This window comes from Delphinus delphis, chromosome 7, assembly GCF_949987515.2.
Source record: "Delphinus delphis chromosome 7, mDelDel1.2, whole genome shotgun sequence".
In the NCBI taxonomy this organism is placed as follows: domain Eukaryota; kingdom Metazoa; phylum Chordata; class Mammalia; order Artiodactyla; family Delphinidae; genus Delphinus; species Delphinus delphis.
In genome coordinates this window covers 53,422,321-53,449,258 of record NC_082689.1, presented here as the reverse complement: position 1 = coordinate 53,449,258, position 26,938 = coordinate 53,422,321, and the positions used below count along the sequence as shown (strand labels likewise).

General features: G+C 37.4%; 1 protein-coding gene across 2 annotated transcripts in view; it reads right to left on the bottom strand.

The window, feature by feature from the left end:
- The window catches only part of ZNF385B (zinc finger protein 385B), a 389,990-nt gene that overhangs the window by 301,313 nt on the left and 61,739 nt on the right, over positions 1–26,938 (bottom strand). Inside the window, exons 2-3 of one of the 2 annotated variants that reach the window (XM_060016502.1) lie at positions 9,785–9,936; positions 8,768–9,085 (exon numbers count right to left, since the gene is read on the bottom strand). In XM_060016502.1, coding sequence (XP_059872485.1) covers positions 8,768–9,083 — 316 coding nt within the window. In that variant the 5' untranslated portion in view covers positions 9,084–9,085; positions 9,785–9,936. Of the gene's footprint in view, positions 1–8,767; positions 9,086–9,784; positions 9,937–26,938 lie in introns of those variants that run through there. The other variant, XM_060016503.2, reaches the window with a different exon arrangement.

The window sequence follows — 26,938 nt, the reverse complement described above, 5'->3', positions numbered from 1 at the left end:
ACATGATCCAGTTTGGTTAACTTTTGTATATGGTATAAAATTTAGGTCAAAGTTTTTTTTTGGGGGGGAGGGTTGTCTTTATTTTTGCTATTGTTTTGTTTATAGATGTGCAATTGCTCCAGCACCATTTGTTGAAAAGACTATTTTTCTTTCACTGAATTGATTTTGAATTGTCAAGAGTCAATTGAGCATATTTGTGTGAATCTACAGTTCTGGATTCTGTAGTTTTTTCCATTGATCTATGTGTCTGTACCGCCACAAAAAAAACAAAAAACAAAACCCTGGGCTTCCCTGGTGGCTCAGTGGTTGAGAGTCCGCCTGCTGATGCAGGGGACACGGGTTCGTGCCCCGGTCCGGGAGGATCCCACATGCCACGGAGCGGCTGAGCCCGTGAGCCATGGCCGCTGAGCCTGCGCATCCAGAGCCTGTGCTCCGCAACGGGAGAGGCCACAACAGTGAGAGGCCTGCGTACCACAAAAAAAAAAAAAATTAAAAAAAAACCCCAACAGCTTTGATTACTTCAGCTACATAGTAAGCCTTGATATTGGGTAGAGATTTTTCCTACTTTATTTCTTCTTTGTCAAGATTGTTTTAGCTGTAGGGCCTGTGTTTTTCTATATAATTTTAGATTAAGCTTGTCTATGTATATAATAAATCTTGCTAGGGTTTTGAAGGAATCTCATGAAACCTATAGATCAATTTACGGAGAACTGACATTTTAACTATGTTGAGTTTTCCAATTCATGAATATGGTATATCTCTCTATTCATTTATGTCTTCTTTGATTTCTTTTCTTAACATTTTGTGATTTTCAGCATACAGATTCTGTACATGTTTTTTACAGTATGTATCTAAGTATTTCATTTTTGAGGGGTGATTATAAATGATATTGTGCTTTTAAGTTTAAGTTTCCATGTGTTCACTTTTAGTGATATATAAAGATATGCAACTGGTTTTTGTGAGTTCTCTATCCTGTAAAGTTTCATAGATTCTTTGGGATTTATACATGGACCATCATGTCATCTGCAAAGAAAGATTTTATTTCTTCCTTTACAATCTGTATGCCTTTTATTTATTTATTCTTGCCTTATTATGGTGCCTACAATTTCCAGCACTATGTCGAATAAAAGAGGTGAGAATGGACAAACTTACCTTGCTCTTGATCTCAGGGAAAAGCAGTCTTTCACCATTAAAAATGATTAGCTATAGACTGTTTTGTAGATGTTCTTTATTAAATTGAGGCAATTCCCCTCCATTTCTAACTTGCTGAGAGTTTTTATCAAAAATGAGTATTGGGTTTTCTCAAATGCTTTTATGGCAACAACTGATATGATCATATGATTTTCTTCTTTAGCTGTTGACATGGTATTTTATATTTATTGGTTTTCAAATGTTGAACCAGTCTTGCAAATCTGGAATAAATCCCACTTGATCATGGTGTATAATTATTTTTACACATTGGTGGATTCAGTTTGTTGATATTTTGTTGAGAATTTTTCAGTCTAAGTTCATGAGAGATATTAGTCTGTAGTTTTCTTTTTTTTATTTGTCTGCTTTTGGTATCAGGGTAACACTGACCTCATAAAATAAATTGGGAAGTGTTTCCTCCTCTTCTATTTTCTGAAAGAAATTGTGTAAAATTGATGTTCTTTAAATGCTTGGTACAGTTTTCCAGTAAAACAATGTAGATCTAGAAATTTCTTTTGGGGTGCTTTGTAATTATGAATTCAACTTGTATGATCATTATAGATTGCTTTATCTTGGTTGCATTTGGTAGTTTATGGTTTCTGAAGAACTGGTTCATTTTTCTAAGTTATCAAATTTCTGACCATAAGTTTTTTATAGTATTTACTTATTATATATATATATATATATTTTTTTTTTTTTTTGCGGTACACGGGCCTCTCACTGTTGTGGCCTCTCCCGTTGCAAAGCACAGGCTACGGACGCGCAGGCTCAGCGGCCATGGCTCACAGGCCCAGCTGCTCCATGGCATGTGGGATCTTCCCGGACCGGGGCACGAACCCGTGTCCCCTGCATCAGCAGGCGGACTCTCAACCACTGCGCCACCAGGGAAGCCCTATTATATTTTTAATTGCTGCAAATTCTGTAGTAATATCATCTATTCCATCTGTGTCTTCTTTCTTTTTCATCTTTGTCAGTCTTACTAGAGGGTTGTAAATTTCATTTATCTTTTTCAAAGAGCCAATTTTCTATTTGTTTCCTCTGGTTCTCATTTCTGTTTCTCTTTTCTTGTCATCACATGGGTTACCTGAACATTTTTTAGGACTCCATCTTGATTTATTTATATTCTCTTTGATTGTATTGCTTTCTATAGTTTTCAGAGTGGTTGATATGGGTATTACAATATATATACTTATGGCAATCTACTGGTATCATCATTTAGCTACTTCAAATGAAGTACAGAAAACTTACTTCCATTTAGGTCCCTTTAACTTCCACTTTTAATCATTATTATCTTGAGTATCATATGGTTAAATTTCATTTCAATCATCAAATATGTTTTATAAAACTTATGAGGAAAAGGATTGTGTGGGGATTAATTTTACGTATCAACTTGACTGGGTCATAGGATGCCCAGATATTTGGTCAAACACTATTCTGGGTGTTTCTCTCAGTTTGTTTTTGGATAAATTTCACATTTGTGTGTGTGTAGATTTTATTCTGAAAGAAATGAGGAACACTGAAACATTTTGAACAAGAATTATATGAACAATCTTACATGACAGAACGTACTTCCTTGCAGCACTGCACAGTCAGTGTTTACCAGGATGACAGGAAAATCACAGTCATGGTAATAAGGAGGGCCTAGGAGATGTGCTGGGAAAAGTTAACAAATGAGAAATTTTCATTACAAGAGTGTCCTTAGAATGAACATACACACACATATATGTATGCATATATAACTATATAAATTCTTATTGATCTGTTACATACTCTTATGAAAATGATTTAATAATGGTATATCTACACAGTTCCATCACGATTTCAAACCTTCAGTAAAATACACTACCCACAAATCTACAAAGTTGATAAGCTTTTGGGGGTCATTAAGAAGCCCACATTTGCCTTAATATTAGGCAGAGAAAAGAGAACATAGGGAGCAGTTGAGAAAAAAAAAATTCCCCAAATTCAAAAAGAACATGGAATTAAAGTAAGATCTGTCCAATGGATTCTCTTTGGGAACGTACAGAAAGACCTAGAATTACGAATAAATGTGGAAGTGGTTCTCCAAACTTTGTTTTGTCTAAAAAATAAAGGAAAAGGTATTTCAAAATGTTGGAGAACTTAAACACAAGAAAATTGGGGCTATATAATATTTTTAAAGAATCAATTACGTTCAAATTAAGGCTGTACTGAACACAATTTTTAAAAATTTTTTATTTAAGTATAGTTGATTTACAGTATCATGTAAGTGTCAGGTATACAGCATGGTGATTCAGTTATGTATATAACTGAATATATATATATATATATATATATCGATGTGCTGTATATGTAAAACTTTTAGGTTGCTTCCATGTCTTGGCTATTGTAAACAATGCTGCAATGAATATTGAGGTGCATGTATCTTTTCAAATTATGGTTTTCTCCGGATATATGCCCATGAGGAGGATTGCAGGATCATATGGTAGCCCTATTTTTAGTTTTTTTAAGGAACATCCATACTGTTTTCCATAGTGGCTGCACCAATTTACATCCCCACCAACAGTGTAGGAGGGTTCCTTTTTCTCCACACCCTCTCCAGCATTTATTATTTATAGACTTTTTGATGATGGCCATTCTGACTGGCGTGAGATAATACCTTCATTGTAGTTTTGATTTGCATTTCTCTAATAATTAGAGATGTTAAGCATCTTTTCATGTGTCTGTTGGCCGTCTGTATGTCTTCTTTGGAGAAATGTCTATTTAGGTCTTCTGCCCATTTTTTGATTGGGTTGTTTGTTTTTTTGATATTGAGCTGTATGAGCTGTTTATATATTTTGGAAATTAAGCCCATTGTTTGCAACCCATTCTGTAGGTTATCTCTTCATTTTGTTTACTATTTCCTTTGCTGTGCAAAAGCATTTAAGTTTCATTAGGTCCCATTTGTTTATTTTTATTTCCATTACTCTAGAAGACGGATTCAAAACGATATTGCTGCGATTTATGTTGAATTTCACATCTGAATCTATAAACTCAGTAAAACAGATTCCTCTCTCTAATATGGATGGGCCTCATCCAGTCAGTTGCAGGCCTGAATAGGACAAAAGACTGGCCTTCCCCTGAATAAGAGGGAATTCCTCCTGCCTAACTGCCTTCGACATGGGCTATCAATTTTTTCCTGCCTTCCAACTTAAACTGAAACATCAGCTTTTCCTGGGTCTCAAGCCTGCCAGTCTTTAGACTGAAACTACACCATCAGCTCCCCTGGGTCTCTAGCTTTCTGACTGCAGATCTTAGGACTTGTCAGTCTCCATGATCATATGAACAAATTCCTTTAATAAATATTCTTATTATATATGTATATATACACCACACACACACATATATATGTATGTATGTGTGTGTGTGTGTATGTGTGTGTATATATATATACATATTGCTTCTGTTTCTCTGGAGAACTCTTACTGATACAGTTTGTTCTATGCTTCATTCTTTTAGCATTTCCTCTCTATTTGAAAAGCTTCCTTTAGCCAATCTTTAAAAAAAAAAGTAAACTACTAATGATAAATTCCTTTGTATCTTACAAAACTTCATCTGCGTGTGAAGGATCCCTATTTAAGCTATTTAAGCTCTCTTTGCTTCCCCTCTGATTCTTCCTTCTGTAGCCCAGAGTGTTCTAAAATAGTTTTAGGTAAACTCTAAGAATCTTCCTGTTCTTCCATAAGGAACACACTAAATTCTAAATTTAGTGAAAGAACTACCATGTTTGGGGGTCAATCACCTCTTATTCAGAAAAATGGCTCAAGTCTCAACCACCACCCTGTGGACACCACTCCTACCCTGCCAACCCCAAAACCACAATAAGACTGACAGAGAGGAGGGGAAGTTCCCTCTGAAATGAAGTTCTTGGAAGGTTATGTCTACTACCATATCTTTTCTCCTTTGGGGAGGAGATGTGCTACTATTTTTCTCCCTGTATTAATCTGCTAGGGCTATTGTAACAAAGTACCACAAACTGGGTGGCTTAACAATAAAAATTTATCATCTCACAGTTCTGGAGGCTAGAAGTCCAAAATCAAGGTACTGTACAGTGGGTTCTTTCTGAGGGTTCTAAGGGAATGATCAGTTCCAGGGCTCTCTCCTCAGCTTGAAGACAATTATCTTCTCCCTGTGTTTTCACATCATCTTCCCTATGTGTGCATCTGTCTCTATGTCTAGATTTCCCCTTTTTATAAGGACACCAGTCATATTGGATTAGAGTCAACCCTAATGGCCTCATTTTAATTTAATTTCCTCTGTAAGACTCTATCTCCAAATAAGGTCACATTCTGAAGTACTGGGGATTAGGACTCTAATATATCTTTTTTGGGGGAAGGGGGGATAAGTCCCTAAAGCCAAGTGATGGGCAAAAAAGGGAGGTAAGCATTTTGTTCCCTGATTAAGTACCTGCTTTGTCAGTTGACTTGCCAGCCTCCTCTGTGCTACCTGAGCAGGCAAGAGAAATGTGGAGAGAAGCCCCCTACCTCCACCTACTGCACCTCTACCTGCCTGGGCCCTAGTGGCTCTAGGTTTTCAAGAGAAATGTTAGTTGTCAGATTGATTCTGCACATGATCTCAAGCCCCAAGAGTTGGTACACAGATGAGAGAAGAGGAAGATGCAGCTAAATCTCAGGGACTCCCAATGTCTAAGGGACCATTTGAGGGGAGCTCTTCATCCATAAGGTCTGATAAGAGCATCTGTGACCCACAGAGACAACCAGAATAGTAATTGCCAACCAAGAATAGCATTACAACTTTGTCAAGGCTGTAAAGTGAGGACACCTCCACCCCTCCATCCCTCCATGGTTTCCCACCACCCGGGCAGAAGGGCAGGCAGAGGGAGGGGTGGCGGGAGAGCTGACTGTGCTCCACCTTCCACTCTAAATGTCAGTCCATCTAGCCAAATCTTAATTTGGCTATGAAATGGATGTTTTTATAAGTAGAACTGTCTTCTAAATTAAAGAGTCCCTCTGAATATACAAATGTGAAAAGTTATGGTCTGAGAAGGTGTTTAAGGGAGCTGCTACCCAGTAGGAAATAGATATTCGATTGATCAAAACTGAGGAAAGTGACTGGAAACAAATAAAACCATGTCAGGCTGACTCCTCATCGAGTTGAGACTCTAAACAGTAGATAATGTGCACATGCACACATAACAGGACTAAGGTATATTCCACTCTAGTTCCTGCTGTTTCGCTTAGCATGATCCCACAGGCAGTTTTACCTTTCATTAGGTATTCTTCAGAAATACAATTTTTAATGACTATGGTTTCTATCATTCATCTTATAAATGTACTATAACGTATTTAACTTTTCTCCTATTGGACATTCAGGATACAGCTAATATTTTGGAATTATAAATCATGTCATAATCATCTTTGTACATACATCTATGTCCAATTTCTATTTCAAAGAGGGAACATTGTTATACCTACTTTTTCTTTCAGATGGGAGGATTATGCTAACCAGTTTCAGAAGTTAAGTGACTTGCCTTCATCATATGTTAAACCCGAATCTTCTGAGAATGAATCACTGACTATATTATCAGCATATGAAGACTGTCCTTTGTGCCTAATATAAAACTTGAAAAGCTGTCTCATTTTCTTACCCATTTTCCTATATATTAATATATTGTGTTATACTAGTTGATAAGCTATGTTTTATTTATAGAATATATCCATAATATTCTGTGTATGTCTTAGCTAAATGTATTTTATATCAGCTAGCTAATTTCATTAGTATGGGAGAAAAATGGAGAAATTCATGAATTGCAGCTTTACATGTCTGTTTTCAAAACCCATCAGAGAAAGGTAGTTTGCCATGATAAAAACCATTTGTGACCACAACTATATTACAGCATATTGGTTTGAATTTAACCTGAGTTTATTGCATGGTTGGAACTCTGATCTGCCATTTCCATGCTGTATGAAGCTGTACAAATTTTATCTCTGTGCCTCTGTTCCTAATCTGTAAATTAGGAATAATCTTAGTACCTACCTCAGGGTTCATGAGAAGATTAAACGAGAAAATTCCTATAAAGCTCTTAGGACCAAAATATGTCCCATGGAAAATGTTCAGTTAATGTTAGCTACTAACATTACCTCTTTTAGAAACCACAGGTTAACCTCAATTTAAACATAGATATTTGGATTCTAACAAATGTAATTCAAACCTTTACTCAGGGCTATTTGCTCTCTGATTTAGATATAAGATAGTCATCAGTTTTTACTCTAACACCAACTATATTTTTAATACGTAAATACACATACATTAATGCATTTGTGAATAACAAATGAATATATGATGATAACAATTATCATCATAACAAGTAAATACAAAACAGAAAAGTTATCTTTCTCTATTGTAATAAGTGTGTATCTCATACCCTATAAGTTCCTTTAAGTTCTTTCACAGCATGGTAAGTACTGACTGAGGAAAATAATTTAATAAAATTAAATTATATACTGGGTAAAAAGTAAATAGGTTTAGCTTGAAAGAGAAAAATTATTAATTTACAGCAAACACATACAAGCCATTTTTACCGGAGCTTAATATGGATAATGGCATAACTTAACGAAATCAAAAACTACGCAACAGCACCAAGTGAAATTCCAACAAAGGGCTGCACCGCGTCATCTCACTTCAAGTTGAAGGTTCATTACCAAAGCAAACACTTGCTAGAGAGGAATTTGGAGCTTTTCCTCATATTTAGGAGGAGGCTTCTCCTGGCCTCCCAAGTAAACCTGCGGAGGAGGCCTACTTTTTGTAGAAATCTTCACCATGGAAAACAGTACATTTCACATTTTTCTTTCGTTGTGTCACAACTAACAGACCAAAGGCCAGCAATATGAAGGAGGCAGCATTGCCCAAGGATAAGATACAGGGTTTGCAAGGCTGTTTAGAATTCAGGGCAGATGCAAGAATGAATCTCCAAGCTTCTGCCTCTATCCAGCCCACAGGAAAGGGTGAGAGGCATGAGGCAGGGAAAAGCTTGCGGTGGTGCTGGAGCTCAGAGGTAAGCCTTGCTGGTTTTGGCAACGGCTGTTCCTATTGTTAGAACACCACCGGCACGCTGAATATAACACGTCTAGCGCACAAGATTAATGCTCCTTTCCTGCATCATGGATGTTATAAATAAAACTGGAGCTTTTTATATACCACCTAATTGTACGCTACTCAACGGAAAGCAGAGCAAGAAAGCCAAAGAAAGCCTAATTCTGCAGAGAGGAGAAAAATATTGATATCACTGATCCATTTTAAACACATTTCAAAATATAATAAGGACTGTTCACAAACTATAGAGATACAGAACTATGTCAATGGGCTGATATACACATTTTATGTTTATATATATTTGTGTCTAGTATAATATATATTAAAACAATAAAAAAAGGTATCCTAAGAAGTAACAGACAGCTCTTGGATTTTACCTGTAGGGAAAAGAATATACATTGTGGTAGTAGTTTTAAGGGGAGAGATAAGCCTTGCTCTAAATCCTTCATTTTCTAGAACAGAAGCACGTCTCCCAGCAGGAAATGGGCCCCCAGGCCCTCCCACCTACCTGTGCTGGTGTAAGTGCTGGGGCTGGCCAGTGGTGGCCCGGAGCCCTGGGCTGGGGGCGGAGGCTGTCCATCACTCAGCTGCTTGACTCGTTTGCGGTGAGATTTGCCATTGTAATGGACTTGGGCCTGGGCTGCAGAGTTTAGCTGGATGTTGCACACCTCACAGAAGGAGAACAGAATTTTCTTTTTCTCTTTACTCAGCTGGTCCTCAGGTCTGTCGTTCTTTATTCCCTTATCTTCAAAGCCCCGTAGAAAAGTTGCCATATTCATAATTCCATCTTCAGGGTAGTTGTCAGGGCTTAAGGAATACTTCATACCTAAAAAAAAAGTACAAATGCGTATGAAATATAGGCCTTCTTATTTTCTAGTATGATTATGATTAATTTCATGGTATGGTTTAAGTTAAAATCTCCTAGATACTCAGTGATCACGCTTGGAAAAAATTATCAAAAGCACTTAACTGAGCAAATATGATCTTTGAGCATGTGTTTCCTCTGTCTGGAGCATTTTCCACTCTACCCTTGCCCCTCCTCCCATCACCTCTCAATTCTTTTGCCCTTTAAACTCCTGCTCACCCCTGAGATCTTAGCTGGAGCATTACCCTCTCGTGGAAACCTATCTGACCCTGGAGATAAGGCAGATCCCTGTTTACATGCTCACATCATGCTATGTGACCTCTCTTCAGAACACCTCTCACCATGTGCACGTCACATGTATTTGTACAATTAGTTGATTTATGTCTGTTTCCCCAATAGACTGTGAGCTCTGTGGGGGCAGTAACCTCATTTCTGGGTATCCTTTGGGCCTAGAACTGCAAATTTTACATAATAGGCATTCAAATATCTATTGAAGGAAGGAATAAAGGATGCTACGAATCCATACTATGAAAAAGGGTATGTGTAGACATCAAAGTATACATAATACACACACATCTGCACACCTGCCAACAGATACATGCCCTAACTTGGGGAGGAGGTGACTAACAAAGACGAAAACACATTATGTCTGCAACTTACATTGGGTTGTATTCCAAAAGCCTCTTTATAAGTCAGCCAGTGGGAATTTGAACATATTTTCTTACAGATGTAGTGAAACAAACTGTTTTTAGCTGTCCAGATTAGCCCATAAACATCAATTTAATCTCTGATGAGGTTGAAATGCAGAACATCTGAAACACAAAATAATAGAAACACAATATATGGTAATCTAGTAATTGAAATAGAAAAAGAGTAAAACAGACTAAGATAAAATTTTGTTTACTTTTAAGTGCTGATTTTCATTTAGTTAGATAAGGGTATAGTGATAAATTATAGCCTAAGTAAAGATTTTAAAGGAGCCTTTTCAGTACCTGAAGAATCTTGGGTAATGAAGATGGCTTTGGCTTTTTATTTTGCTCAGTTCCACTTTAACATATATAATTTTTTCATTTTAGTTAATACCAATGTTACTAGCATTTTTATACTTATCAGTGTGATTATTACAATGTTTTCAGTTCTCAACTCGAATAAAGAAAAAGATACTCTCACAGAAGAAAAAGGAGAACAATATTCAGAGAACAACTGGGCAAAAGCTAAGAGAAAAGGGGTATGCATGAAAAAGATCTGGCTGAGGTGGACAGTACTGTGCCATGAGGGATGAAGAGTTCAGATAAAGAAAGGATCCTTGCTTGTGATGGATTCTGCCTGGGGGAAAAACTCAAAGATACTGGCTTTGAGCAGTTCTGTTGATCCAAGTTGGCTTGGAGCTCTATGGAAGGGAAGGAGAAACTAAAGACTAATCCATATCTGGAGAGTTCACCAGTTGAATGTTTAAAATTCAGAAAATAAGTTATAGTACAGAGTATGATCATAAAGATATTGATTCTATGTATATGGTATGCCAAGAACTCATTTACACCCACACACTCTATTGCAAAGTGTCATTATGCACTATACCATAGGCTAAATAATCACCTTCAGAGCATTGTTAAAATAGTACTAATTTTGATATGTTAAACCTATTTGTTCCATAAATACTTTACCCTGATGCCACCAATTTAAAAACTCAATTCCACAAAATTTTCCGAATGAATTTATTCCTTTTACCTCTCCACAAAGGCCATTTTCTTCATTAAAATCTATTCAGACTACACATAAATCAGGTTTAAGCAATTCCTAGAGCTGAGTTGCAGAAAATAATTCTGTTATAATTGAAATGTGATTTGAACTGCACATATATCAATATTTTGGCTGTAGTCCCTAAATCCAAATTACTACAGTGTCACAAAGCCATTTTTCTCATAAAACTTTAGAAAATATCAGTGCCATATAAAAGTTATGTTCAAACATATTACTTTGTGTACTCTCTTAAAATATTAAAATTTATGATAAGAATTACTGAACTAAATAATAAAAAAAGAGATAAAGGATTTGGAAAATAAACTCGTCATTAATATATTAGCCTTGTTTATAAAACTAATCCATTGTAAAACATAAGGAAAACCAGTAACTAATTTTTGACCTTGCATCATCTCACTGAATCACTGAAATCTAACTGTTATATTTCAACTCAAGCAACCAAAATCCTTGACTTAACTGAGTAATGATGGCACTTCCATCTGAAAATTTAGCTTCTTTGGAGGTAGGTGGACTTGCCCATGTTGCTAATTAACACATGGCATTTCACAGAAACAGGACATACATCATAATGCTTCCTTTTAAGTTTGAAATCTAAAAAATGACTTCTTTGTATTATCTTATAAAAGATTGGGCTTCCCTGGTGGTGCAGTGGTTGAGAATCTGCCTGCTAATGCAGGGGACACAGGTTCGAGCCCTGGTCTGGGAGGATCCCACATGCCACGGAGCAACTAGGCCCGTGAGCCACAACTACTGAGCCTGCGTGTCTGGAACCTGTGCTCCGCAATGAGAGAGGCCGCGATAGTGAGAGGCCCGCGCACCGCGATGAAGAGTGGGCCCCGCTTGCCACAACTAGAGAAAGCCCTCGCGCAGAAACGAAGACCCAACACAGCAAAAATAAATTAATTAATTAATAGACTCCTACCCCCAACATCTAAAAAAAAAGATAAAGCCAGCTTACCTGTGCCTTTCTGATTGCCATTTGTCCTAGAAATAAATTGTGCTTTAGATTTACTTAAATATATATATATTTAGTAGTAAGAAAGAAACCTTTAAAATGAAATGAATGGCTGTTCTAGAATTCTGCTGTAACCTCTGCAGAATACCAGCACCCTTCATAACTTTTGTCCCTATTTTACTTTCTCCCAGAGTTATTCTCACAGATGATCCCCCAAACATCCAACACCATGCTCATGGGCCACTCTATGGAGAATGCAATGCCTGGGAGTGGGGTGTGCATTCTGTCCCTCAAGTCCCAATTTATTAGTCCTAGTGCTGGTTTCACCACACTTCCTCCCTCTTAGGAGAAAAGTAAGTTCAGCTCCTGTTAGCAGCCACTTGCAACCAGAATATATTTAGTCCCAGAGGTCTTGGGTAAAGGACCTAGAGGTGGTAGAGAAGCAAGATATCAGAGTCTCAACATCCAATTTTGACCTCAGATGATATAATTTCTAGGCTAATAATATGCATGGTGATGATAACATTTATAATGTCAATTTTCTGGCTAAGGGGAAGGTAACAGTGAGTTTAAGTGGAAGAAGAGAAAAATCTCACTTTCTATTTTAAAGTGTTTTTATCAGACTATCTCAAATTACATGTTTCACTTGCATAGGGCAGAAGGACCTTCAGAGGTATCCAATTTTAAACAGAGAAGTGGGCAGCACTCTTCCATGATAGCCATGCAGGCTTATCTGAAGGTAAGAGAAGTTCAGACAACCAGACCAAGTATCCTATGTCCTTTTTGTATTATTTTATCAGGTTAGATGGCCACGCATTTAACATCCATGAGAAAATAAGATATTTTGCTACAGGTCAAGGAATAAGAAAGTTGTCCCTTGAGTTGCTGCTTTGGGGGAAAAGACATGATAGGATAGTCAATGACTATCTAAAGGAGTGATTTTCTTAAAAAATATTTATTTATTTTGGCTGTGCCAGGTCTTAGTTGTGGCGTGCGGCATCCCCGTGGCATGCAGGATCTTTAGTTGTGGCATGTGGGATCTTTTAGTTGCAGCACGCAGACTTATTAGTTGCAGCGTGCAGACTCCTTAGGTGCAGTATGCAGACTTTTAGTTGCAGCATGTGAACTCTTGCTTGCAGCATGCATGTGGGATCTAGTTCCCTGTCCAGAGATCGGACCCAGGCCCCCTGCATTGGGAATGCAGAGCCTTACCCACTGGACCACCAGGGAAGTCCCTAAAGGAGTGATTTTTAAATGACCAGGATGCAACACGTCAGGAAATTTTATACTTAACAACTTTCTCTAAAACTGGCCCTGACTGCACAGTTATCCAATTGTCTTTTATAATAATTTAAATAAAAGGCAGCTGATTCAGAGGTAGAGACTGGAAGCCACAGGAAGAATGTGAGCACATCTTACCTTAGAAAGAAGAACGGTCTGGGATCCCTGAAGCTCAAACTGCACTATACTGTTTCAGCCCCATACTTGGGGTCATTTCAGTTTAATAAATTCATCTTTGGGAAAAGTACTGTTCTTGTCATGAATTATTTTAGGGAAAGACCACACCTCTGTGGATGGGTGTAGGATTACCACAAAAGGAAAATATTGTTCCACTGTGAGTCTTACCACAAGATTGATGGGGACAGGAAGTAGACAAAGAGGCATGAACCTGTGACTGCCTCTGGGCCTGGGGGACAGGGGACCTGTATGCAGGTATGAGAGACTTGTTCCAGGCATTCCCTTCGTGGGGAGGTAAACTGATCCCTGGAACAGAGACAGGCCTGAGTCTGGGCAAAGAAGGCTGAACAATAGAGAATGCCTATGGAAGCCTTTGGTCTGTGACCTCCAAGAACCTCTATATCCAGGAACAACTGTGAAGTTCTCTATCTGTATTTCCTTTTCCTTTTTTTTTTAAATCCTGAAGCCATCAGTGAAATCATGCAAACATCACAGTTGATCTTCCTGTTTGGAGGAATAGTGTGAGAGTCTGGAATGGCACCTGGGGTTAAAGCCATCCATGGGAGAGCAGCAGCAAGGGACTTAAGGATGTCAGTGGCTGGCAAGAGAATGATGCAGTGGTCTAGAACCAGGCAGCTGGTTAAGATGTTAATTAACAACTGGCTTGGGATATCTCAGGGATTCAAAACAGGAAAGGCAAGCTGGTAAAATAATGGAATTCTACAAGAAAGGCAAGCTGGTAAAATAATGGAATTCTTATATCAAGTAGAGATTTGAACTATTTTGAATTAGCTAATGTAAAGGGTAAATAGGCTGGGGCATTTGAGCTACCTAAAGGTAAATAAAACAAGGTTATTTTATTCTCATTCATTACTGTACGCCTAGCACTTAGAAGATGCTCCATAAACCTTTGGTAAAATGAAATAGTTGTTATAATTAATTCAACTGAAGTACGGCTGCAGCCAAAAACTGCTAGTTAAATTGGTCTTGGCCTTCAGAAGACCCAATAATTGTATGTCTATGTAGATCAATGTCTTTTCTGGCACCCTTGATCTTCTGAGTGGTCCAAGTTAGCATTATATACAAATAGCATGACAATGTCAATAATGAGAACAAGAAATGTATTTTATTCTTAGTGTCAGAATATCAATTCCAAATATACATATTCACATTTCAGAGGAAACCAGAATTGAAAATATCCTTCTATGCCTAGTACACTGAGATTCTATCAGAAGTAAAAACGTAGGTTTCTTATTGCAAGAATAAAATGTTGCAATAATTAATGTTAATTATGAAACTGTTAATTTTATATAAAGAACAATTATTAAAATTTTTTTCAGTCAAATAAAGAAATTGATTGACAACTAAATCAAGCACTAGCTCTGTTAACTATAGAGAGAATATATACTTATTTTGAGGTACAAATGTTTATAATCAGATAAATAATAAGTCAAATAATGATAGAAATTAGATTATATCATAATTCTAATCTTTGTAGAATTATGTGGTGTAGTTGCTTTCATGATATCAAACTAATTAACCTTTAAGCACTATATTTAGTTTTTATTTGTTTAATTCCATTAAGGCATGAACCATTTTGGGAAAAATTCTACTTGGGAATTTTTCTCATCTTCTGAGGATGAAGCAAAAGCAAAAGGCCAGCTTTGTTACCTTAAAATTACTACCTCGGACTTCCCTGGTGGCACAGTGGTTAAAAATCCGCCTGCCAATGCAGGAGACATGGGTTCGAGCCCTGGTCGGAGAAGATCCCACGTGCTGTGGAGCAATTAAGCCCGTGCACCACAACTACTGAGCCTGCGCTCTAGAGCTCGCAAGCCACAACTATTGAGCCTGCATGCCTACATCCCGTGCTCTGCAGCAAGAGAAGCCACTGCAATGGGAAGCCTGCGCACCACGACGAAGAACAGCCACCGCTCATCACAACTAGAGAAAACCTATGCACAGCAACGAAGACCCAACACAGCCAAAAATAAGATATTAATAAATAAATAGATTTAAAAAAAGAAGTGAACAGAAAAGCAAAAAAAAAAAATAAATAAGTAAATTACTACCTCAAGGAGATAATAATTAAATAATACCTAAACTCATAATATGATACAATTTTCTGTTTCCATATCTCAAAAGTCATTCTGAATGATGGTACTGGGCCTTAGCCTAAGGCAAATACAGATTTTAACACTTGGTTTTTGGTGATGCAGCGAAAGGTATATATGGTACACCTTGAGCCCTAGAGAGAGAAATGCTTACTGACTTGGCTATACAGTCTTTATAACAAGGAAGCCTAGATTCCATTCACCCTCTGCCTGGTCTGAGACAGCAGCAGAACACAGGAGAGGGAACTTCAAATCATGAACACTTGGGCAAAGGCAGATGTTGCAGTCCCATTCCTCCCACGGCATTGCCAGGGTAGGTGTGCAAGCTTGAACACATTCCTGAGCAGGTCCTGGAGCCCCTCCAGAAGCTCAACAGCTGAATCTGTGTGTGAAGCTGGAAGGAGCTGTCCTGGCTCCTTGAGATGACTGCCAACGCACCTTCCAGGCATGGAAGGGAACCCAAGCAATTCAAGAGATGGCTCCACATGAGTCAGATCTGTTGATCAAGGAAGTAACATCCTCAATTCAATGAACTCTCAGGTCATCTTAAAAAGCTTACAAACACGAATGGTATTTTCTGGCTTTTGCCACGTGAGAAAATATAGGGTAAAACTAAAGAGACCACGTTACACACTGTAGCTTTATTTCTAGTCATAATCTCTATATATACCATCTGGACACAGTTTTACATTTATTGCATTTTTCATTCATTTAAAAGTAACTTATATCATTCTAGAAATTTTGGAAAATACAAGGAGCAGAAAAAGATGGGGGAAAGTCCTCCACGTTCCTATCATTCAAGGTAACCATGTTTTGTTGTTTATTTCTAGTCTTTTTAAATGCACATACTGTTTTCAAAGAACTTTGGTTAGACAACAGACATTTGCTAAGAGTTCAAATGTATATTAGAAGCTGAGCTCTTAGACTGATTATATTTACCTACAAATTGATTAATGAGAAGTCCATTTTTCCACCTCTGGTATGGATCAAGTGTAACTGTAGCAAGAGTTCTAAGAGAAACAGTGCTATGAACATCATTCATATGGGGCTGCCCTGGTCCATGCAGTCTGAGAGAAGGTGATATTTGAACTAAGAACTAAAGGATGAATAGGAGTAAATGGAAGAACATTCCAGGTAAAGGAGATTGCATGTGCAAAGGTCCAGAAGCAGGAGGAAAGATGGCAGGTGGGACAAACTGAAAGCAGCCCAGTGCATCTAGAGCAGAAAGAGCAAGGTGGAATGAAACATAAAATAAGGCTGGAGAGCTAAGCTGGGGCCAGGTAACGAAGGTCCTTGCACACCAAGCTGAGGTGTTGGTCTAGGGAAGGTGCAGAAGTATTTTAAACTAGAAGACTGGTACGAACAGATTTGACTTGTGAAAAGATTACTTGGCCTTCAGAGTAGATGAAAGATGTGGTGTAGAGTAGGGAGGTGGCCGCATGAATATGGACAAATTCAGAAACTATTATAGTTACCCAAGCAAGAGAAAACGGTTGATGGGCCCAGATGGTGATGATGACCCCAGAGCGAAAAAGTGACTAGATTCAAAAACGTTGACAAAAAAAAAGAAAAATCAACAGGACTTGGTGATGGATTAAATGAGCCTGCTGGGATATTCCCTGGGGATGGAGGCTGATGGTCACCATGTTCCTGCTTCCTCTGCCTTGCTAAAGCCAGCAAATGCCATCTTTTTTTTTTCTTTTTATTTCCCTTTTCTCTTTTCCTTCTTTTTTTCTTTTTCTCTTTTCTTTTTCTTGCTCTTCTTTTTTCCCTTTTTTCAGTCAGTGCCATCTTCACAGTCCCCCTCGGCCTAGTTCCAGTCAGTGGGTACCATCTTTGAGCTCTCCTTCCTAAGCACCAGTATCTCCCAGGGGAGAGCTTCTACACACATCTGGTGACCAAGTTTTTATGTCTGGTGACCTAGTTTTGCAGCTGCCACCCAAGGGCCTCCCCTTGATCTCCTGGCTCTGGTGGCCAAGGGAGGCCTTGCGTTCCTAGGTCCTATGGGTCTCTAACAATCAGAGAGACAGTTCTTGGCAGACAACCCCTTCCAGGGTACTGCACAAAAGGCAGACAGAAACACACTCCCCAGTCTTTCTGAGAAACAGGCCTATTTACTTGCAGGAGCTTTGGCCTGAGGGGCAGGCTTCTGGTTTGGCACACTTATAGAAGCCTAAGAAGGGGCTCTCGGAGAACAGAGACTGGTGCATGCAATCTCCCTCAGCCTCGCCCCAGCTCACTGGTATTGTACAGAAAAGAGTTTGTACCCTTCTCTGGTGCCCTGGTTATTGTGGCTACTGTTAGGGATCTCGTTTACGTTGCCTGGCCCTGATGGCCAGCAGGGTTTATACATGTGGGTCCCCCAGGACTGTAATGAATGGAGAAAGAGTTCTTAAACAGCTACCACCCCCAGGGCACAGCAAGAGGCAATAGATCCAGGAGCTCATACTCTCTGAAAAGAAGCCTATTAGCTTGTCATCATAGCTGCATCCTGAGGGGTAGTCTTCTAATTAAACATACATCTAAGGGCTGACTATAAGTAAACCCTTCCTGAGACCCTGGAGGGCAGGGACTAACTTTGCACTCTCCCTCTGCTGTGCTCCAGAGCACCAGCATCTCTCAAGGGAGCTCTTATATGCATCTGGTACCCCAGTTTTTACATCTGATGCCCTGGTTTATACAAATGCCACTCAAGGGATATCCCTCGATCACCTGATTCTGGTGGTCAGGGAAGCTTGTGCCCCTGGGTCGCACTGGACTATAACAATTGGAGAGACTATTGGTAGTTCTTGGCAGGGTACCGCTCCCAGGGCACCACACTGACAACAGACTGAAACACATGACTAGCCTTTCTATAAAAGAGGCCTACCTGTTAGTCCTGGAACTTCAGCCTTACAGACAGGCAGCAGGTTTGGCACACATCTAGAGGCTACAGAGGTGGTCTCAGGGAATGTAGGCCAGGAGACACCATCTTTGTGCACTCCCTCTGGCTTGCTACAGTTCACCAGTATCTCCCAGAAAGGAGTTTATACACTCATCTGGAGACCTGATTTTTGCAACTGCTGCCCAGAGGACACTTCCACATCACCTGGCTCTGGGGTCATCAGGGCTTACACTTGTGGTACCACAGGACCGTATATACAGGCATACCTTGGAGATATTGCAGGTTTGATTCCAGACCACCATAATAAAGCGAATATTACAATAGTAACATCAAATGTCACTAATCACAGATCACCATAACAAATATAATACTAATGAAAAAGTTTGAAATACTATGAGAACTACCAAAATGTGAAACAGAGACACAAAACGAGCAAATGCTGTTGGAAAAATGATGCCAATAGTCTTGCTTGATGCAGGGTTGCCGCAAACCTTCAACTTGTATGAAACTCAGTACCTATGAGACACAATAAAGCAGAGTGCAATAAAATGAGGTATGCCTGTATTTGCATTCTTTAAAAGCTGTTGCCTGAGGATCTGGCTTCCAATCAGCCTGAATCAAGGTGCTGACTGAGATCCTCCCCTTTGGGACCCTGACTGGTCTTAGCACATCCTCAACTACTACGAGTAATTAAAAATAAAATAGGCCACTTGGATAATCACAAAATTTGAGAGACAACAAATACCTACGACATGGTTGAACAAGAAAGTTCAACCCTTAAAATTGGGAGAAGTGGCTGTTTCATCCAAGGCATAGGAACCAACACAGACAGTCAAGTAAAATAAAGAAACAGAGGAATACGTTCCAAAGGAAGAACAAGATAAACCTCAGGAAAAAAAAAACTAATGAAAGAGAGATAAGTAATTTTTCTGATTAAGAATTCGAAGTATATATGCCACTCTCTCACTTCATCCCAGGTAATACACTACCAAATGTAAAATAGATAGCTAGTGGGAAGCAGCCACATAGCACAGGGAGATCAGCTCGGTGCTTTGTGACCACCTAGAGGGGTGGGAAAGGGAGGGTGGGAGGGAGACACAAGAAGGAGGAGATACGGGGATATATGTATATGTATAGCTGATTCACTTTGTTATAAAGCAGAAACTAACACACCATTGTAAAGCAATTATACTCCAATAAAGATGTTAAAAAAAAAGAATTCAAAGTAATGATCATAAAAAGGCTCATTGAATGAACACACTGAGAACTTCAACAAAGAAACAGAAAATATAAGGGAGTTCCAAACGGAAGTCACAGAACTAAAGAACACAATAACTAAACTGAAAAACACACTAGAGGGGCTCAACAGCAGACCAGATAAAGCAGAAGAAAAGATCAGAGAACTCGAAGACAGGGCAGAGACACCCACCCAATTAGAGCAGCAAAAAGAAAAGAGAATGAAAAAAGTTAAGACAGCTTAAGGGACTTATGGGACAACATCAAGTGGACTAGTGAGAGAGAAAGGGGCAGAAAACTTATTTGAAGAAATAATGGCTGAAAACTTCCCTACCTGGGGGAAGAAACAGACATCCAGATTCAGGAAGCCCAGAGATTCCAAATAATATGAAGCCAAAGAAACATACACCAAGATATATTATAATTAAAATGTCAAAAGTTAAAGACAAGGAGAGATTCTTAAAAGCAGCAAGAGAAAAACAACTTGTTACGTACAAGAGAACCCCCATAAGATTACCAGCAGATTTTTCAGCAGAAACTTACAGGCCAGAGGGGAGTGGCATGATATATTCAAAGTGTCAAAAGAAAAAAATTTCCAACCAAGCGTATTCTACCTGGCAAAGTTATCTTTCAGAATTAAAGGAGAGATAAAGAATTTTCCAGACAAGCAAAAGCTAAAAGGAGTTATCACCACCAAACCGGCCTTACAAGAAATGCCAAAAAGACTTCTTTAAGCTGAAAAAACAAAAGGGTGCTAATAAGTAGCAAGAAAACATATGAAAGTATAAATCTCACTAGTAATGGTTAATATATAGTAAAAGTAGTGAATTAATCACTTACAAAGCTAGTATGAAGGTTAAAAGACAAAAGTAGTAAAAAAATTATAACTACAATAATTAGTTAAGGGATACACAAGATAAAAAAATGTAAAATGTAAAACAAAAACATAAAATGTGGTGGGGAGAGTAAAACTGTAGGGCTTTAGAATGCATTCAAACTTAACTTGTTAATAACTTCAAATAGACTGTTAAAAATATAAGTTGTTATATGAAAGCCTCATGGTAACCACCAAGCAAAAACCTACAGTAGATACACAAAAGATAATGAGAAAGGAATCTTAGCATACCAAGAAAGAAAGTCACCAAACCTCAAAGGAGAGAGCAAGAGAAGAAAAATGGAACAGAGGACTAAAAAACAGCCAGAAAACAATTAACAAAATGGCAGTAAGTGCATACCTATCAATAGTTACTTTAAAGGTAAGTGGACTAAATGCTCCAACCCAAAGAGACAGAGTGGCTAAGTGGATTAAAAAAAAAAAAGAAATGATCCATCTACCTGCTCCCTACAAGAGACTCACTTCAGATGTAAGGATATACACAGATTGGAAGTGCAGGCATGGAAGGAAAGATATTCCATGCAAATAGAAATCAAGAAATCTGGGGTAGCTATACCTATATCAGACAAAATAAACTTTAAGACAAAGACTGTAATAAGAGACAAAGAAGGTCATTTATACTGATAAAAGGGTCAATCCGACAGAAGATATAACATTTGTAAATATTTATGCACCAGGATAGAAGCACCTAAATATATAAAGCAAATATTAACAGACCAAAAGAAAGAAATAGACAGCAATACAATAATAGTAAGGGACTTTAATACCCCACCTACATCAATGGATATATCATCCAGACAGAAAATCAGTAAGAAAATATAAGTTTTAAATGACATGGTAGATCAGATAGATTTAACAGATATATACAGAAAATTCCATCCAAAAGCAACAGAATACACATTCTTCTCAACTGCACATGAATCACCAGGATAGATAAGTCAGGCCACAAAACAAGACTTAACAAATTTGAGAAGACTGAAATTGTATCAAGCATCTTTTCCAACCAAAAGATTGTAAAACTAGAAATAAACTACATGAAGATAAGTGGAAAATTCACAAATATGTGGAGATTAAACAACATGCTACTGAACAACCAATAGGATAATGAAGAAATCAAAAGCAAAATTTTAAAAATACCATGAGATAAACAAAAATGGAAATACAACAGACCAAAATTAATGGGATGCAGCAAAAGTAGTTCTAAGATGGACGTTCATAGTGATAAATGCCTACCTCAAGAAACAAGAAAAAATCTCAAATAAACAACCTAACTCCATGCCTCAAGGAACCAGAAAAAGAAGAAAAAATGAAGCCCAAAAATACTACAGGGAAAGAGCAGAAATAAATATAAGAGACTAAGAAGACAACAGAAAAGATCAATGAAACCAGAGCTGGTTCTTTGAAAAGGTAAATAAAATTGACAAAACTTTAACTATACTCACCAAGAAAAAAAAGAGAGGGAACACAGACAAAACCAAAAAAGGAAGAGGAGATGTTACAACCAATACCACAGAAATATAAAGAATCATAAGAGACTACTATAAACAATTATATGCCAAGAAACTAGATAACCTAGAATAAATGGATAAATTCCCAGAAACATACAACCTTACAAGACTGAATCATGAAGAAATAGAAAATCTGAACAGACTGATTACTCTTAAAAAGATTAAATCAGTAATTTTAAAATTCTCTACAAACAAAAGTCCAGGGCCATATGGCTTCAACTAATGAATTCACTCATTCAAAGAAGAATTAAAATCAATCCTTCTCAAACTCTGATAGAAAACAGAAGAGAAGGGAATACTTCCAAACTCATCTTATGAGGCCAGCATTACCCTGACACCAAAACCAGACAAAGACACTATAAAAAATGAAAATTATAGGCCAATATCCCTGATTATGATAGATGCAGAAATCCTCAACAAACTAATAGCAAACCGAATTCAACAATACATTCAAAGGATCATACACCATGATAAAACTGGGATTTATTCCAGAGATGTAAGTATGGTTCCACATCTGCGAATAAATCAACGTGATACACCATATTAACAAAATGAAGGATGATAAAAATAATATATTGAATAATTATTTCAGTAGACACAGGAAAAGCATTTGACAAAACTGAACATACATTTATGATAAAAACTCTCAACAAAGTAGGCATAGAGGGAACATACAACAACATAATAAAGGCCATATATGACAAGTTCACAGCTCACATCATATTCAATGGTGAAAAGCTGAAAGCTTTTCCTCTAAGATCAGGAACAAAAGAAAGATGCCCACTTTCACCACTTTTAGTCAACACAGTATTGGAAGTGCTAGCCAGAGCAATTAGGAAAGAAAAAGATAAAAAAGGAGTCCAAATTGGAAACAAAAAAGTAAAACCATCTATTTGCAGATGACATGATACTATATATAGGAAATCCTAAAGAATCTAAAAAGAATTGTTAGAATAAATAAATTTGGTAAAGTTGCAGGATACAAAATCAACATACAGAAATCTGTGCATTTCTCTACCCTAGTAGCAAACTATCAGAAAGAAATTAAGAAAACAATCTCATTTACAATTGTATCAAAAGGAATAAAATACCTAAGGATAAATTTAACCAAAAAGGTGAAAGACCTGTCTTCTGAAAATTGTATGACATTGATGAAAGAAATTTCATCAATATAGTGAAGGCACACATAATTAGAAAGATATTGCATGCTCATGGATTAAAAGAATTAATATTGTTAAAATTGTCCATACTACCCAAAGCAATCTATAGATTCATTGAAATCCCTATCAAAATGCCAATGATATTTTTCACAGAAATAGAACAAACCATTCTACAGTTTGTATGGAACCACAAAAGATCCCAAAGAGCCAAAGCAATCTTGAGAAGAAGAATACAGCTGGAACATCACACTGCCTGATTTCAAATTATACTACAGAGCTATAGTAATCAAAAGAGAATTGTACTGTCATAAAGACATACACATAGATCAATGGAATAGAACAGACAGCCCAGAAATTAACCCATGCATATATAGTCCATTAATTTATGAGAAAGGAAGCAAGAATATACAATCGAGAAAACACAGTCTCTTCAATAAATGGTGCTGAGAGGACTGGGCGGCCACATGCAAAAGAATGAACTTGGACCACTATCTTACATCATGCACAAAAATTAACTCAAAATGAAATAAAAACTTGAATGTAAGATCTGAAACCATAAAACTCCTGGAAGAAAAAACAGTCAGTAAGCTCCTTGACATAAATCTTAGTGATAATCTTTTAAGTTTGACACCAAAAGCAAAGGCAACAATAGCAAAAATAAACAAGTGGGACTACATCAAACTAAAAACCTTCTGTACAGTGAAAGAAACCATGAACAAAAATGAAAAGGCAACTGACTGAATGGGAGAAAATATTCACAAATCATTTATCTGACGACATGCTAATATACAAAATATATAAAGAACTCATACAACTTAACAGCAAAAAACAAACAAACAAACAAACAATACGATTAAAAAATAGGCAGAGCATCTGAATAGAGATTTTTCTGAAGAACATATACAGATAGTCAACAGGTACATGAAAGATGCTCAACATCATTAAGCATCAGCAAAGTGCAAGTCAAAAACACAATGAGGTATCACCTCACACCTGTTAGAATGGCTATTACCAAAAGGACAAAAAATAATAAGTGTTGACAAGGATGTGGAGAAAAGGGAACCCTTGTGGACTGTTGGTGGGAATGTAAATTGGTGCACTATGGAAAAATAGAACTACCATATGATCCAGCCAGTCCACTTCTAGTTATTTATCTGAAGAAAACAAAAACACTAACTTGAAAAGATATATGTACCCCATATTCATTGCAGTATTATTTATAATAGCCAAGATATGGAAACAACCTAAGTGTCCATCGACAGATAAATGGATTAAAAAAGTGTGGTATGTATACATACTGGAATATTATTCACCCATAAAAAAGAATGAACTCTCGCAATTTGCAACAACATGGATGAACCTTAAAGGCTAATTGAAAGAAGTCAGAGAGAGAAAGACAAATACTGTATGATCTCACTTATATGTAAGTTTTTTTAAAAAAACACCAAGCTTATAGATACAGGAACAGATTGGTTGTTACCAGAGGCAGGGGGTGCAGGGTGGGCCCATGTGTGAAGGGGGTCAAAAGATACAAACTCCCAGTTATAAAATAAATAAGTCATGGGGATGAAATATACAGCATGGCAACTATAGTTAATAATACTATATTGCATATTTTAAAGTTGCTAAGTGAGTAAATCTTAAAAGTTCTCATCATAAGAAAAAAATTTTGTTACTACATATGGCAATGGATATTAATTAGACTTATTGTGGCAATCATTTCATAATATATACAAACATCAAATAATTATGTTGTACACCCAAAACTAATATAACGTTGTATGTCAATTATACCTCAAAATTTTAAAAAAGTACCTGTGCAGTTTTTAAAAATATTGATGCCAGGGTCCCATCCTTACTGATTCAGATTGAACTGGTGATTCTAACCAGCAACCAGGGTTGAGAACCACTGCTCTAAAGATTGGAGCTGTTTGAAAGTAGTCTCTGACCTAGTCTGGAGGTCTGCTGCACAGCTATCAACACATGTTACCCTGACACCACTAGGTATGGAAAGAGCATTTGATTACTCCATTCCTGTGAGCAAGCACCAGCATTTCTGGGGCCCCGTTAGGCTGCAACCCCCAAAATAGACACGCAAGGCCAGGCTGCCTGCCCCAGAACCTTCTACTCAGGTCATGGATGATTCCCTTTTATCTTCAAGGCATGGTTGTCCCAGAGGACTGGCAGGATGGAGCTCTTTGACCGCCATCACATCCAGGAAGCTACAGCCCTATATCCAATTTTCCAGACCTAGCCTAGCTCTCATTCTTTACTTTGAAGTATTTCCCTAAATGACCTCATGCTGCCTCTACTTCCTCTTTTATGTTGGCTTACACACCTTCATCCAGCTTCCTTGCAGCAGTCTTCCCTTTGTTCCCAACACCTACTGGAACTGAACTGAACGTGCCACGACCTCATTTAGACTTCATCCTTGGCGGTAGGCAACTTCCTTAAATCCCTTTTCTTCCAGCTGAGAAAGCTTTTTATTCTAAGTATCACAATAGGGTATTCTTCCTAACTTTTCCTGGGAACTTTGTGGATAATACATATTTGGAAAATCAAGTATATGTAAGGATAATTTTCCTAAAAGTAACATTTAAAAATACTTGAGAAATTTTAATTTAGGATAACGTATTCCCAAAGAAAACTGTTTCTTAGGCAGGCAATGTATTGGCATGACATTTGTAGAAAAATAACAAACTTATATTGGCTGACCACATGATGAATCAGCCAAATCAGGACATTTTTGCCCAGGATAAATGCTAAGTTGGACAGGAAGATGCCCAGTCAATAGATGTATAAACACTAAGTTGGACAGGAAGATGCCCAGTCAATAGATGTAAAATGAAACTTCCCTGGGGAAAATGGAGCATATAGTCACCCTATGCTTATGACATGAGGCCTTTAAAGATGAGCCAAACCCAAGAAAGGAAAAATTCATCTTAGGTTGTTCAACTGTACTTCTGTTCAACTGTACTTCTGTTCAAATGTACTTCTGTTCAAATGTACTTTCTCCACATTTTTTACATGAAGAAACAGACCTTGCAATTTTAGTATTTCACTGAAGCACTTATATATGGGCAGACTAGATTATACTGTTACTTTTATATCTGCTAGAATACATCTAAAGTATACAGCCCTTGAATACATCTATAATTGAAACTTTAAAAGATATGCCTTCTTTTTGGAAAACAAAATTGATAAAAAAATCTTGAACTATTAGTGTTTTCATATTTTTTAAATTACTTTGCATTTTCTTATCACAAAACTAATGTGTTTATTCTCTCCAACTAATCTGTAGATTCAGTGGAATTTTAACAAAATACCAGCAAGATTATGTTTTGGAAACTGAGAGCATGATTCTAAAATGTATATGAAAGTTCAAAGAGCCAAGAATGGCCAAGGCAATTCTGAAGAACAATAAAGCTGGAGGACTTAACACTACATATTGTAGCCTATTACGAGGTTCTAATAATTAAGACAGTCTGGTTATGGCCCAAGAAAAAAAATAACTAATGGAACAGAAGGGTGAATATATATGTATATTCACCTGATTCATTTCAAAGATGATAGACAATAAGGTAGTAGTGAGAGAACAGTCATTTTAATAAATGGAATGGGTTGATTGTTATCCATATTGGAAAAACAGTATCTCTATACCTACACCTCACACTATTTATCAATTCTAGAAGGATTGCAAATCTAAATGGTACAGAAAAAATAATAAAGCTTTCAAAAGAAAAGATAAAAGAACATTGTCATGACTTTGGAGTTGGCAAAGCCAAAAAATGTATTAACCATAACGTGAAATATATTATAAGTTGAAATATATTAAAATTTAAA